This window comes from Falco cherrug, chromosome 5 (assembly GCF_023634085.1).
Source record: "Falco cherrug isolate bFalChe1 chromosome 5, bFalChe1.pri, whole genome shotgun sequence".
In the NCBI taxonomy this organism is placed as follows: Eukaryota; Metazoa; Chordata; class Aves; order Falconiformes; family Falconidae; genus Falco; species Falco cherrug.
Window position 1 is genome coordinate 85,381,484 of NC_073701.1, and position 15,563 is coordinate 85,397,046.

General features: G+C 40.6%; 1 protein-coding gene across 4 annotated transcripts in view; it reads left to right on the forward strand.

Moving 5' to 3' along the window:
* PLXNB2 (plexin B2) overlaps positions 1 to 13,167 on the forward strand; it is a 267,982-nt gene extending 254,815 nt beyond the window's left edge. For all 4 annotated transcript variants that reach the window (XM_055711145.1, XM_055711147.1, XM_055711146.1 and 1 more), the window contains 7 exons: positions 2,239 to 2,393; positions 4,047 to 4,207; positions 4,811 to 4,958; positions 5,462 to 5,526; positions 6,261 to 6,336; positions 8,294 to 8,368; positions 11,290 to 13,167. In XM_055711145.1, coding sequence (XP_055567120.1) covers positions 2,239 to 2,393; positions 4,047 to 4,207; positions 4,811 to 4,958; positions 5,462 to 5,526; positions 6,261 to 6,336; positions 8,294 to 8,368; positions 11,290 to 11,394 — 785 coding nt within the window. In that variant the 3' untranslated portion in view covers positions 11,395 to 13,167. The remainder of the gene's footprint in view (positions 1 to 2,238; positions 2,394 to 4,046; positions 4,208 to 4,810; positions 4,959 to 5,461; positions 5,527 to 6,260; positions 6,337 to 8,293; positions 8,369 to 11,289) is intronic.
* The last annotated feature ends 2,396 nt before the right edge of the window (positions 13,168 to 15,563 follow it).

A 15,563-nucleotide genomic window follows, 5' to 3' on the forward strand; every position in this document is an offset into this window, starting at 1 on the left:
CATTATCTCACAGAGATGTTCTTTTCTCTGAGCAGCAATACTGCTGACATGTTTTGTGGCCCCATGTTTGAATTTCTCTTCCTCTTTCTTCCTATTTTTAGCAATGAAGTGGGATCTTTGTGTTGCAGAAGTTCATCTGCTTGAGCTGTAGTCTCTTAATCCCTGCTTTCCTATGAAACAACTACTATTTCACTAGTAGCCAATTCCGTCGTTGCTAAACAAACACGGGCCAAATTAAGCTGCACATAAGGGCCATTAACCTCAGTGGAAACCCCTTGGGTTGTTTCTCTTCTCTGCAAAGTTAAACTGGGCCATATACCATCAGGAGGGCAAAGAGAGGATAAATTCCTCTGAATCAAAGGAGGAAGCAGAAGCGTACCAAGCAACTGACATAAGGCTGGAAAATAGTTTCTGCTCTAAATGCATGATTTGATCTATTAATTTACAAAAGTAAATAACAGACATTGCAAAAGAAATTCCAGGCTGCAGGCCCAGCAGCAGTTCTTACTGTACTGGCAGATGATTGCAGTGAACGGTATCTGTTGCAGAATCGCAGCTGCTTCAAAATAAAGTGATAGCTTTTATTTTGTTCTTGCTTCATTCACATGAACTTCCAGGTCAAATTAAGGACTCTCAAAGGACAACGTGATTTAATGTGGGATTTATTTTTTTCCCTACCTGGTTAAAGAGAAGCAAAGGCCCCAGAAGACTGCATAGCTAGTGCTTCCCATGAGGATATATAAAGTAGATTCAAGTGGAAGTGTTGGCTTGGCCACATTGCACCTAAATATTATTTTCCCCTGAGATGTAAAATACTAACATAGGTTCAAGCTAGTAAATTTAATTTAGTAGCTGTTGAGTAACTTAATAAATTACTATGGCCAAAATTTTGAAGAAAAAACTCATGCAATTAGAAAGTGATATTTTCTGCTGTAACTGGGGTTTAGTTATGTTAGATATGTATATTAAAGGATAAAACTTAGCAGTAATGCAAAATACTTTGTGCAATATGACAGAATCACGATTTTTATAGGAAAAATAACTTTCCCATTTTTAAGTCGTCAATGATTTTAAATGCACTGATAACTTCCACTGGAAAAGCACCATTGATTTTAGAGACTATGCCAAGCAGATGTAAAAATTCAGAAATTAAGGGAAGAACAAGCAAAACCAGGAGATTTTAAACTAAGTTTTTGTCAGAGAATCTTTTTTGAAGGGATATTAATTGCAAGTTAAAATGATTGTATCCTGTCTTTTTTAACTGTTTGTAAGAAAAGATTCTCAAGCATAGAGTTTGTCTGAACATTCATGTTGATGCTGAAGTGCAAGACTCCCTTTATTCCACTGCGTGATCATGGAACTAAGCTCAGGGACCAGGTGTGTGACCGAGCCATGGATAGCATAGTAAGGCACTGTATTCAGATGAGCTGTCATTAGCATCCAGGTTCTTACTCCTTATAGTTTCTGCTATATGGTAGCAGACTTGATGTAAGTCTCTTTCTCTGGTTTAAGCTATGAATGCTGACAAATTTTAAAAAATCTTATTTATAATGGATTATAAAAATTGCTGCAGTCATTACCTCTGTCTGCTGGAATTCACATCCTCTCAACAAAGGGATGCATTTTTCCTCCTTTTAAGTTATAAAGTGAAGTGGCACTGGTCAAATGCTGATAAAAGCAGGTTTGAACTGAGGTACCATACTTCGAACTCAGAAGTTAGGGTAAAACATAAATTGTAATGGTGATACCTAGAAAAAAGGTTGAGATAATAAATTCTTTAATTACCACTGAAAAACTCACCACAACTACTACAGCACTATCTTTCCTTGTACCTGGAGTAGGATAAAATTGCTCTTTCTGTGGTGGCTGTCAGGTCAGAACTAGCTGAGTTTCTGTAACTTGATCGTGTCTCCAAGAGTTCAGAATGGGGTAGAGTACGTCAATGTGTGGACCTCAAAAAATGCACATACTGTGCTTATGTGACCGAACAGGAGTTTCCTTATTATGTGATTCCTTCCTCTCCCTATGCAAAAGCAAGCTTTTTCAACTTAGGTTCAGCACTTAGCTTGAGTTGCGTGGGTTGGACAGGAGCAGAGTAATCTAGATCCTTTTAGCAAGAGGACGGGTATGTGCAGGATAGGGAACGAAGATCTTACATGTACTTATGTATGCGGGGCTTTGGGGTTGCTGTTTTCGATATGAGTCATTTTTTTGAATTATTGTGATTGCTGTTTCTAGGACATGCACTCTTGGAAGATGAAAATAAGGTCTGGCATCTAGTCCGGCCAGTAGATGAAATAGATGAAGGTAAATCAAAGCGGGGCAGTGTGAAAGAAAAAGAGAGGACCAAAGCTATTACAGAAATCTACCTGACCAGACTTCTTTCTGTGAAGGTAAGTCTCAGATGTGCCATGGTTACACCTTACTTCTGTGGATTTTGAGGTACAACTGAAGAAAATGATGCAAATACTAGTCGTGTGTTTGGCTGCAGTTTTGAATGTGTCATACTTACAAGCTGGTGTTAAGAACTTCCAATGATTAATATGCCGTGAGGAACATTACTGGGAAAGAGATAAGGTATAACTCCCCGATCAAAGCTGATAACCATGATTATGTGTTCATTAAATAAGATATTTTTCTTTTAAGACAAAGATGGGTATTCTGCTCTGTGCCACCTGTTTAGATAGTATTTTGTTAGGTTTTCTTTTGAACAAAATGCTTTATGAACTGCTACAGAGCCTGGTATTTTCCTATTCTTGTGTGTGACCAGTGCTGCAGTATAACCTAGAAAAATAAGAATGTTTTCCTATAATAATAGTCCTTTTAGAGTAGTTTTAGTGCTTATGCTGCAGAACGGATCACAACTTTGTGAAGCATTCCTCCTTGCAGAAGGAATTTAAAATAATGTGTTTAATGACCCTAAAGCCAGACTCCTCATGAAAATGAGAGCGGTCTGGCTCCAGCTAAGGCCATTTGTCCAAGTGTGAAAGTGGACATGAAGGAAAGCCTGCACATAGACAACACAGACTCAGGACAAAGAGCCATCAAGATACTTACATCCCTCTGTGCTGTTCATAACTCCGTTGCAGCTGCCGCTTTTGTGTTCACTATAGCTAGTTTATACATTACCAGTCTGGAGCTTTACTAACTCATGCAGAGCTGGTGAGGTGTTATGGCTGGGACCACAGCTATCCCTCTAACACATGGACTGTTGATGTGTCCTTGCTAACAGCAGAGTGGCTATGGGCTCCTTGCCTTCCTGGTCCCTGCCTGTTCTGAGGCTGGCAGCTGGAGTGACAGCGAAGGAGGGTGTAGCCCTTCAAATGCATCCATAGGGCCAACCAGCTGAGTGGGGATGAACTGCATGTGGCCTCAATGGGGTCATCTCTAAAACAAGGGGGAAATCTCTGAGGTCACAATCTCTAAGGTCCAGGCAGATGCAGGAACCCAACCAAGCACACAGTCCTTCTGGGATGCTTCACTCCTTGGGCTCAGGGGAGCTCATGGAGCTGGGCCAAACTGGGTGTCTGATGAGACCCAAGTGCTTGCCCTTAAACAAAAAGTCAAATGCTCACTGGTACTTTTTCCTCTGTCTCTTTCTAAAAATTTCATGGAGCCAGAGAAACTGGAGGTGGGAAGCTGCAAAACCATTAAAAAAATGGCTAACAATTATTTTAATGTGCACAACAACCCTGAAGTTTAAATGTATTGTATACTTAGCAATCAGTTTCTGCTTCTTCTGTCAAGCAGAAAGCACGCCTTTCTGTGCAAACTTTAGAATAGTTGGTGAAGGCACAACCTTTCAGGCTAGAACATAAAATTGTTCTTTAGAAGGTCTTTACTGTGTTGGCACTTTGCCAGGTCGCTGCACTAACAAGTTGCTTGGGTTTTGTCACCTGGTACACTTAGCACTTAGGATAAAGGCCATCAGTAACCGCAACTGGATTATGGGCTGTTAATGTCAACAGGAATGAAAGATTCCTGGGTGGCACTGAGTTCATCCTGTAACACAAATGTAACGCATTTTTTTAAATTTTACTTTTAAGGGGACACTTCAGCAGTTTGTAGATAACTTCTTTCATAGTGTGCTCAACTCGAACCATGTGGTGCCACCAGCTGTGAAATACTTCTTTGACTTTCTTGATGAGCAAGCAGAAAAACATGACATCAAGGATGAAGATACCATTCACATCTGGAAAACAAACAGGTACAGTATGAACAGAGTTAATCCTTGTATTGCAGAGAAATGAGTGTAATTCCCAGGTATGTCCTGGCACTCACCACAAATCAAAGTAAATGTATATACGTATATACATTTCTAATTCTCAGAATCGTTTTAATTGATTTAATATGTTTATGTGATCAAAAAGATTCCCTGTAAGCCTAGGAGCTGCAAAAATGAAACCAGCCTACCTATGGGGTTGTTGTTGGCAGACGTACCATGTCACTTTCTGTCTTTCCTCAGAGAAGAGGAAAGCAAAAGAAAAATGGGACTGGATTTACCTGTCAAAGCACAAAATCTAATAAAATATTACTCAGGTAGTTTCTCTAACCACTCAGACATCTCTTGCTATTTTGGGGCACTCAAGATTTTTCTCCTATGGGTTTTTCCATGAGATTTGTAAAGGCTTGGTTTTCAGTCACGGAAACCAGACAACAGATAGCTTGTATAAATGTTGAAATATAAAATGAAGCTTCACTGTTGTGAGGACATCAAAATTCAAAACCCGTTCTTAATTTCATGCGATTTGCTCGTTGTACAACTTTTATTGTGTAAAAAGGATTATTTATCTTTTTCCTTGCTTTGCAGCCTGCCTCTTAGATTCTGGGTAAACATACTGAAAAATCCCCATTTCATCTTTGATGTTCATGTTCACGAAGTAGTAGATGCTTCCTTGTCAGTCATTGCACAGACTTTCATGGATGCTTGCACAAGAACAGAGCACAAATTAAGCAGAGTAAGTGATTTGCATTCTACATTCTGACTATGCTCATGCCTGACAAGACAAAGGGCATCCTCATAGACAATACCCATTCTCTGAGGGGATACAGCCTTGATAGTTTCTTTTTAGTTTTATAATGAAGTTAGCATTTCACCACTTAACAGGTTGGTGAACGTGTCAGCATTACTATGTAGTTTGCCAATTAATATTTACAAAAAGGAGAAAATAGCAACTGCTTTTATAAAAGGCAAATTCAAATACTGATGATTTCATGTCCACCAATAGTTTAGTATCATCTTGCATTAATATATTTGTAACCCTCAACAGTAATGCGGTGTGTAAACTTTGTCCTTTTAGGACAAATAATCCCACCAATGTTAATAAGCATCCAGATGTTAATATCTGTAAAGCTCAAGCGCATATGAATATAAAGGCTTGATCTTGAGGGTTTTACTTTCTTTTGCTTCCTAGAGGTGTTCATAAATCAACCAAGTTTCTCTCTATGATATATTTTTCAGGATTCTCCAAGTAATAAATTACTTTATGCGAAAGAGATCTCTAATTATAAGAAAATGGTGGAAGAGTAAGTATAGACTCTTTTCATCCTTATTCAGTGTTTTTAGGGCTCTAAGCCTGTGTAAGAGGAAAAGCGAATGCTGAGATAGTCAAAGTCAACTGCCAAATGTTAAACATTTTACACCTGAATGTTACAACACTCCCTTGGTGGTAGTGTTGGCAAGGTTGAAACAGAGCAGCGTTATGACCCAGTGCGTGTTTGTATCTGTGGAGATGGATGGATAGATTTATTCAGAACAAAATATGATGCTGTTTTCTGCAGTGGTTGTTGTTGCCCATACGATATGTCTAACCAGCGCTGCACTTCCATAACTCAGTAGAGATCAAAGCCTGGAAACATTTTTACACACACATTTTTTTCTTCCATCTCTGAACTTTATTCATTTACATAATTGGCAATTCTGTGAATACTGCAGAAGATCTGCCACAGGACAAAACTCTTGCTAGCTGATGACTTCAGAAGTTTGAAGGCCTAAAGTAATCATCAGCTGCAATTGTAAATATATTTCTTTCCTGTGGTATGGCCCTGTACAGTCAGGTATGATTTGCCTCTGTTGTGAACATACTGATGACTGTTGGAAGGCAGGATTTCTAAAGGAATCATTGGTCTGTTGTGGTAGAGCATCTCCTGCATTATTAGGAGGCATATTTAAAGTAATTGCAAAATTGAAAGACAGAATTACTGAAAAAACACACTGTATTTCATTCACCTAATTGAAAGTCTGTTTTCATCTGTTTCAGTTACTACAAAGGTATTCGTCAGATGGTGCCAGTTAGTGACCAAGATATGAATACCCACCTAGCAGAGATTTCTAGGGTAAGAATAAATTCCATTTTCTTGTCCTGAAATTGGAACTAGCACAGTGTTTCTTTGTCTTCTCTTTCTGACTCAACAAGGGGGGTTTTGTATGTGCAAACATCAAATGAGATATTCATAAATCTATGAAATATTCCTGTTGAGTGTAGTCGTGCCTTTTAGCCCTTTGAAATATTGATTACTGATTGGAACCAAGAGTGGTCATCATCACTAATTATCTGAGTGATGATGTAGGTCCCAGAGCAAAATATTCAGATTTTTTCACATCCATTGCAGAAAAATTACAGCACTCTAATTGTTTTTCCTCTCCACAGCATATAGAGGATTTTTAGCATTGATCATATTGATGAGAAATAATGACTAAATTCAGAGTGATACCACAGCAAAAACTAGATTCCAGAAATGAAAGAGGAGGCCTATACACCAAACATAGCCTGGTTTAGCCCTGTCTGTACAAAGGCAATACTTCCGCTTTACACTGCATGTCAGAAGCTCACCGTGTGCTCGCTCAGTGGCACTTTTTCTTTTTGCATTTATAGGTTATCGGGGGTTACCTGTCATGGAGAAGAGCAGAGGGGTGGGGTTGATAGCTGGGGACTGTGGCTGGAGACAGGTGGAGCAAAGACACTGCAAAATCTGCTTCAGCCTTGAAAGAGCCTGTCTGCTCTGCAGCTCGGCTTAGCTAGAGGAGGCTTATGCCTTTGAAGCACTCAATTTAACTTGGAGAACCAGGAGAAGCTCTCACTAGTCTTAAAAGATGTTTAGCCTGAGCAAAAAGACAGTGTACTTACTGGCTGGTTTGCTCATTTGCTTAATTTAGTTGAAGTGCTGTAGCGTGAGGAGGATGTTTGGGAATTTTTTGGAGTTTGTTTATTTCAGTGCCCTTAAGACCTAACATCTTGCAGATCAACATCCTCATGAGAGTATTTCTATTTTCAGTCATTCACTACAAAACTCATCTGCAGTGACATTTAATTTTCCAGTTCACTTTATTTATTGCACAAATTGAGATGTATATAAGTTCAGTAGAATGTTTTAACATTAGCAGAATATGTTGATCCTTTCTATTTACATTATAAATTATGATAAAAATTAATATGGAAGGGGTGATCGAACATAGCAAATTTTGATCAGCTCTAGAAGTGACTTTTATAGAGCAAGGAAAGACGGATGTTTCTCTGCTGCTTTAGGCCTTGGGTAATCATTTACACCAGTATCAATATTTTGCAATTCTTAATTTTCTTAACTGACTTAAAAGACTAAAGGCATAGCTAGAAGTTTGAATCCTATACATTTGAATGAAAAACACCTGTTTAGACAGGTAGAGAACATTCACTGAATAAGGTAAATGTTGGGGGGAGGGAGGAAGGGGTGATGGAAGGATTATTTCCTGCTTCATTTAAAGTCCTTTGTGTCTGTCTCCCTCTCTCGCCCGACCCTGCTTTCCATCTTCATGATTCAGATGGCTTTTTCCAAACGTATATGTGCTCACGATCCTGACGCGTTACACCTTTGCTGTAGTGATGTGTGAATAATTTCAAAGAGCTGGAGAAAGGATTTCAAACAACCATGACAGTGACAGAATCAATGCTTTAATATCTCAGCAATACGTAGATTTAACAAAGTAAATGCTTTAGTTATATATACCCATGTTGCTAACAGATGTTTCTTCTGTAGTCTACGGTTTATTGTTCAGAGGTCAAAATATTTTCCATCTCCAGTGTTAGAGTTGTAGGCAGGGTAGAAAAACACCAGTGGGAAAGCCTTGATCTAAAAATCACCAAACAAAAGTTTCTCACCCCTTTTTTCTGCCTCAACTGTCATTTAGCAAAAGTTACAGGGTACGGACCTTGCATTTGGAAATCTTGTAAATTGTATCCAACAGTTGTGCATGCGCATAACTTTCAGCTGTCTGTGATCATATTTTGACATGTTTGCTGCCTGCTTGTGTTAACAGGCACATACCGATTCCTTAAATACACTTGTGGCTCTACACCAACTCTACCAGTATACTAACAAATACTATGATGAGGTAAGTTGCGGCTGTTGTTTTCATTTTTTAATATCAATGCTAAAAGGTTATGAAGGCTAACATCAGTCTAAGGGAATGACTTCTGGAATTCCCTGGGTAACCAGCTCAAAGCAACGCTGAACAGAAAGCTCAGATTTCGAAGTTACACACTTTGCTTGGCAATTACACTGGTCAAGGGTGTGTTGTTGTAAATGAACAATTTCATTATGGGCTGTCTAGTTTTGTGACAGTTTAAAAGTGATAGTTTAACAAGATCTGGAAGAGAAATGGATTTAAAAATCGTTTCTCTTCAGTTCTACCACCCTAATTCCTAAGAATTAGGACATAAGAATGTCACTAAGCAAAAAGTAATCATCAGAGCTATATCAGGTTTCAAGCCAGCGGGGGGGTTTTATTAGGAAGAATCCATTAAACTTTTTTTGCCTGTAGGAATGGGGGCTGCCATGACTTTTTTATTAGTTAGATGCACTTAAAACTTCCATGCATGCTACTGTCCCTGTTTTGCCGTGCCAAATGAAGTGCCTGCCCAAGGTAAAGCGAAGTAGAGTAACTGTTGAATATAGCTTGATTCAAAAGCAGGCTTACAGATGCCATCCAAAATGTTTCTTAAGTTTTTCACGCCCTGTGGAAAGAGGGACAAAGAATATACCAGTGTAGCTGGGCTGTGGCTATGGCTCTCCAAACTTAATCTGAAAACAAAAAGAGAGAAGGAAACTTTTATTCAAAGGTTTCCATGGAAATGAATGCTTCCAGAAAACTCTCAGAATTAAATCAAAGCAAGTAAGAACAGATGCTGAATCAAAAAGGAGTGCAGCACATGTGAGCTCTCTTTGGTTTGTCTTGCACCTCAGCACAGTTCGCGTTTTCACTTACATTTAGCGCTAAGGCAGTGAGTCTCATCCTCAGCTTCACTGCAGCTGCTTTATACAGGAGCAGCCAGCCTGTCGCAGCTTTCAAACAGATGTAAGCAGGGAAAATCAAACCGCCCCGAGAAGTCTTGCAATGAGGGTCAGTAGGGGAAGCGGCCAGAGGAATGCAGGCCAACCCAACGGCGTTGGTTTCCTCGCCCCTCGTCCCCAGTGCAAACCGAGCTGCTTTCAGCACCTTCCCCCATGTATCCATGGCCTGCCCTCTTACAGAAACACTCAGGGGTCCTGCCTGATAGAGGGACCGTAAAGCCCTGATTCTTCCACACTCCTGTGTCCTGCTTCCACTCATGGTTTCCACAGGCACAGGTGGAGTCACGGGTCTGTGGGACTTCATTAGTGGCAGGCCACCAAAACCCAGTGCATAGCTGCCGCTCTTCCTTTCACGTACATCACTGTGTAACAACAAGGTGCATCTGATGAAAAGGCTGCTAATTCAGAGTTATGGAGATAATCTGTCAAGAACCATTCAGTAAAATTAATCAAGGTTATTTATTTTCCGTGAAAATGTTTTAATTTGCATAAATTGGAACATTTTGCAGCTGCCCTTGTCCTTATTACTGATGCAGTGGTTCCCGGCATGCGCTGTACCTTCTGTATCTCTGCAGGGCTTGACAATGACTAAGTGGGTACATTCTAATTGTCCACATTTATATGAAGGATATAGTCACCAGCAGAGATAATCATGAATTATTTAGTCTAGATTTGAGGAGTTACAGATAGATGTAATTGTTTAAATTAAGGGAACAATATCAAATTAAATTAACCCAAACTTAAATACTTTACTAAGTGTTTATTAACTCTGTCTTGTAAAAAAGTTTTCATGCTCTAAAACCAAATCCATTAAAATAATTATTTCTAAACAGATTTGCTCCTGTGTTTGAGACTCAAATGCTATACCAGCCCTTCAAAGTTAAATTATTGGTTTGATTGATACTGACTGCATTAATCTCCACTGTCAATGATGTGCAAGAAGTAGTAAGACTCACAGGTAGCGACAGGCAAACTCTGTTTCTCTGGTTCTTGTACTTGCACATTTATACGGTATTTAAACAGAGCTAAAGGTTTTGGCTTGATTACAGTGTCTGACTTAAATTAATAAAGCCAGTTCTAGAAAAGGAACGGTTTTGCCTTGTAATACATTCTTCTAATGGTGAAATCTAATAGTTGGTGGAAAAGTTTTCCTAAAGGATGATGGAAATTAAAACCTTTTGAAACCTTTGAAATTTGATCTTGAGAAGCCCTAAAAAACTCTATTTGAAGAAGAGCCTTCTCATAACAGTTGACCTTTTCTAGCTCTTGTTTTCAAATCCCTCGTGTCATAGAGTCATACCTTCTCATATATACTCCGTACAGCTGAGGCTGCATGCAGGACGCTGGGGGGCTCCTCTGATGAGCTCATTGCTTCCTGAGCTACGTGGTACCGGGTCAGAGTCACAGCATTCCTTGGCGAGAGCCAAGGGGAGCTGCCGGCAGCCCCCTGACGCTGTGGCCAGACCACTTTCTTCCCTGCATTGCCTATAGACACAAGAGACCTTGCGTTGCCCTACCTTATGCCAGTGCGTGGACCACCCAGGAGCTTCGCGTAACCAAAGCAGATGCAGCTTAACTACTGCTGATAAACGACCCTTCAGCCTTGTAGGGTGCAACGCAAGTGAAAGTGCTGTTTCTTAAATAGCTATAAAGACGCTTTTCCCCCTGCCTGCTCCATCTTGGAATGTAATATTTCACAAGATAAAGTGCTACCTATTAATTTGCTTGAATCCCAGCATAATGGGAAACATTACAGCAACTTAGATAAAGTAACGGAGACGATCATTTTTATTGCCTTTGTGTAAAAATAGAATGTGTGTCCTACTAAATGGACTTTATCTTTGATACAGAGAGAATGCAGAAGACTCTATACAACCGAAGTAGTATCAAACACTTGGTCCGGGAACTATGTCATATATTTTAAGCTAAATGATTCTAAACATTCTGTGTTTATTTCTCCAGATTATAAATGCACTTGAAGAGGATCCAGCTGCACAAAAAATGCAGCTTGCCTTCCGTTTACAGCAAATAGCAGCTGCGTTAGAGAATAAAGTGACTGACCTTTGACTCAAAAGCCGCAATAAAGAAATCTGATCTGAAGATGTTCAAATTCATTCTTCCTGTTAAGGAAATAGTGTTCTATTTTTTAATGTATAATTACAACTTTAAATGAAATATTTCATGTTTTTTTGATAGCAGAGGTGTAATGTAAAGAATTTTTACTGTAAATTATGCTTCTAATTAAAAGCTGTGTTGTGTGTAAATGAATCTTCTGTGGGAAGGAGAGTCCTTTGGTTGGGGGCAGGGTGGGGGGTGGAAGAAGGAAAACCTATAGTTCGTTTAATTTAGTAGAATCTGAGACATCAGCATTTAGGATTCATTATACTATAGCATCCTTTCTACATTAAGCAATATTTGTACTAAGAAAACAGTAACATACTCAGAGACACATGCAATATCCCCTTTTATTTTGATAACTGGAAATTGATTTCCATATAGCTCTAAAATTTAGTCTATGCTCATAAGGAACGTTGTGAACAACATGTCTGATTTCTCTGGAAGATCTGAAAATGGGATTTGCTACCACACACGGTTCTTAATTTAATTATTTATGTCCATGGTGATGCACAGTATTGCACCCACCACAGTTGGCTGCAATGGAAATAAGAGTAATGTCAGTGTAGGAGGGTTCTACTGATAAAGTCTCATTCGTTTCAGAAATCACTGCAAAGAAGGAATTAGTCCTTAAAAATTTACAACTCTTTGTTATTATTGTGAGTTTTATGATATATGCTAATGTGCCTTACTTGTACTAATTCTGTGAATCTGATGAATGGTTTTGTAAAAAGAAGCAGATCAGAAAAAGAAATATTTATGTGCTATTGAATGACTTTTGTGTGAAAAACATGACCAGCAGAATGCTTGTAATTAGCTGCTTGCCGAGAGTGTGCTGTTTAACATGATTTGATTATGTATAATATCTTATTTTAGAATGGTTCTGATGATTTTTTAATTTGAATCTTGGAACTGTCCTAGAAATACCATCACTTGTTTTTATTGTATTTGTGATGTAAAATACTAGTATGATATTGGAAAATTCATATACCCGTCTATTGAAAACCACTCAGTCAGTTTTGAGCCTTGGAATGCTGCATTTGATTAAATACACACCATAACCCATAACAAAGAAAATTGAAATATCTTGTCAGAAAGTGTGTGTTTACAATATAGGTAAGCTCCGTACAAATCAAAAAGTTAGGTACGTCTTCTTACATTGCTGTATTGCACATCAGAGAACTTTATTCCTCTTTGTCTTGCAAGTCTTTGGCAGTAAAGTAGCATTTTAATGAAGCGCTGCCATCTGTACTCCTCCGTGCATTGTCCTGCCGAGCACCCGGACTCTGCTGATTCTCAGCGAGCTAATGCAATGTCTGCCGCCCATTCTGCCTGCCCAGTAGGTTGTCACACAGTTTATTGATTGTTATTTTTTTTCCCCCTTTTTGAAAATTTCCTAGTATGTGTCAGTGGGCCTTTCCTTCAGTTTCTGAAAATCAAAAGCCTCACCAGAACTGGTTTCCTACCCAATAATAGGCTGGAGGGTTTTTGCGGTTTGTTTTGTACTCAACTTGTTGCATTGTGTATAATCATTCCTCAACCTGCCCGGGCTATAAGTTATTTTACACCGTTTAGGACTGAGGTACACGACTTCTACATCAAGGTGCTTTGCCAGCTACTCCTTCGTCAACAAAAGCATCCTAATTTCATGGCTAATCTGTTACTTTGTCATTATTTGTAAATCCTGTTAATTGTAAATCAAATACAATGTTGGTTTTTTTTCCACCAAGTGTCACGGGGTCTTTACTGAAACTGGGGGGCGGGGTGGATGTTAAAAGGGGTTTGTATTGCTTCCGCCAGGGGTGACAGCGCAGCAGCAGCATCCATCAGTCTGCGGTCGGTAATGGAGGAGCACAGCACATCCTGCAGATGCTGCGCCTGACATCATGCCCTTTTTATGGGCATTTGCTCTGAAAAATGAGAGTACTCTTGAGAAGGGAGGATGTAGTGCAACATCCCGTAGCGAGGTCTTCTTGCCCGATAAAAATCCATCTTGGGACCAGAAAGCCAATTAAAGTACGGCTCAGCAGCATCTCCCCAGAGAGATGAGAAAGCCTTGCTTGAGCAAGTAGGGCTTTCAGAGGGAGCACTGCGTGCCCCCCGCCATCAGTGACTTGATGCAGAGCAGCTGCAGGCAATCGTAAGCTGCCGCGGGCCGTGGCAGTGCTGTCGCAGGATCTTTCTTACCTGTTAGGCAAGCGTGTGTGTCTGCTGGCGTGTGCGTGTTCGCAATGGATCCGCTGGTCACTCTTTGGTGCCTTGTCTTACCTTCCTGGGAAATCTGCAAACTTTCGGCGCTGCAGTGCCGTCTGCCAGGGAACACGGAGGCAGATAACTGTGAGCAGCTGCAGCTACAAAGGAGACTTAATGCCAGTTCTTCAGCTTCTGTAAGTCTCCTCTCCTGAAAGCACAGAGTTGGGATTTGAATTGACAAACTGAGCTGGGTTATTTTATTCTTTCCCCTTTTGGCTAAGCTCCTCCAGCGCTTGTTTTTCCACTCTGGTGCTCTATTTTGTCCAGGCCTAGGTTTTGGCTTCAGTTTTCCCTACATTTAGCAATTGATTCTTAAAGGCTTCATGCTCCTCCTTTGGTTTCTACTGCTACTGCCAGCTGGTTCATCTGCAAGATAAAAGAAAAAAGCTCACTGGGGGTCTCCCTCCTTTTCATCTCCTCTGCAACCCCTCTAAGGGGCGCTTCTTTCTTTGAGCGCGAGAATCTTCTCTCTGCACAATAGGAGCCACTCTACTCCGTAGCAGCAGCCATGAGCAAAGCTCCCCTGCTTGGACATCTCCCAGCTGTGGGTCAGTGGTGGGTGCAGGCTGTTGACCAGCACCAGCAGGTCTGAATCCCATTGCTGATTTCAACCTCTCCAAAGGGTTTGCTTGTCTCCTCACCAGCAAACAAGCAAGTGGAGATCTCAGATGACGGGGAAAGGTGCCGTCCCCTGCCTGCCTAATATGGAGTAACTCACCCAACCGAACAGAAATTGGGGGTTTTGCCAGGGATTTGCTCTCTATTCCTTAGTGCCGGGTCTCCCTGTGACACCTTACTAGATCTTCTTGCCGTTCTCTATAGAGATGCTATAGATTTATAAGCAAGTGGTTATGGGTGGAGGGGACCTCGGCTAGCGTGCGTATGTCAGGCGTAGTGCTTCCTCAAGATGGTTTCTCTGATCAGTCTGTTACAGCCGTACTTGAGCCTCCCCCTTCTGCAGGCTGCTGTGTTGGGCATGTTTCTCACCCTGCTCAGCCTGAGCTGTGTCCACACACACTCACTAAAGCTGGCCTTTCTAGCAACCTTTTGAAGACCAGCAGAGCCATCACTGTAAACAAAAACATACAGGGGATTCAGAAACTCGAACTGGAATTCATAAATTCACAAATTCCCAGACTGTCATAATGTGGGAGGATTTTTAGCCAGCTGCGTAAAGACTTGCAATGGCTCTAAGCCTGATATTCAGCTGCCCTAGATTTAGCAGGACTGATGAGATTTTGTGGCCAGTCCTTTAGTGTTCCAAGTTCTCAGGCCTTGTTAGTAACGCAAACAATTTTCAGGCACAGTGTGCCCTGGTAGTAGGTACCTGCATGGCCTAAGAAAACCCTTTGAATGTGATGAGGAACCCCCTTTCTCACACGCTTCCTATGGCTGCAGCACCTCAGTTCACCCTGATAAATTAAGGTTCTAGTCAGGTTTCCCGTCTGCACCTAAGCACGTGGTGTAACAGTTCTCTGAGGACTTCCACTCTAAGGAATTTGATCTTGAGCACAGATTGCCTTCTTTTAAGACTTTTTCCAGGTCTGTTGTTTTTCTCTTAGAAAAAGCTTATGGGGGAAGTTGTTTGTTTGTTTGTTTTTTCTTTCTCTGTCTAGAGATAACCCGTCAGAGCAATGAGACAGTCAGTTTCAGCAGTTTAGAGGAGGATGTCTGACCGCCGCTTTTCTACCAACCACTGGCTCCAGTCCTGTGTCGTTCTGCTTTACACTCGGAGGGGTTGAAATCTGGCACTCTGAGTCCCTGGAGTTTTTGCACTGGAAATCTCAGCACCGTGGTCCTTGTGACTTGCTTTCATCCCTCATTCCCAGCTCAAAACAGTCAAGCTCAGTGCCTGAAGCTTTCCAGGT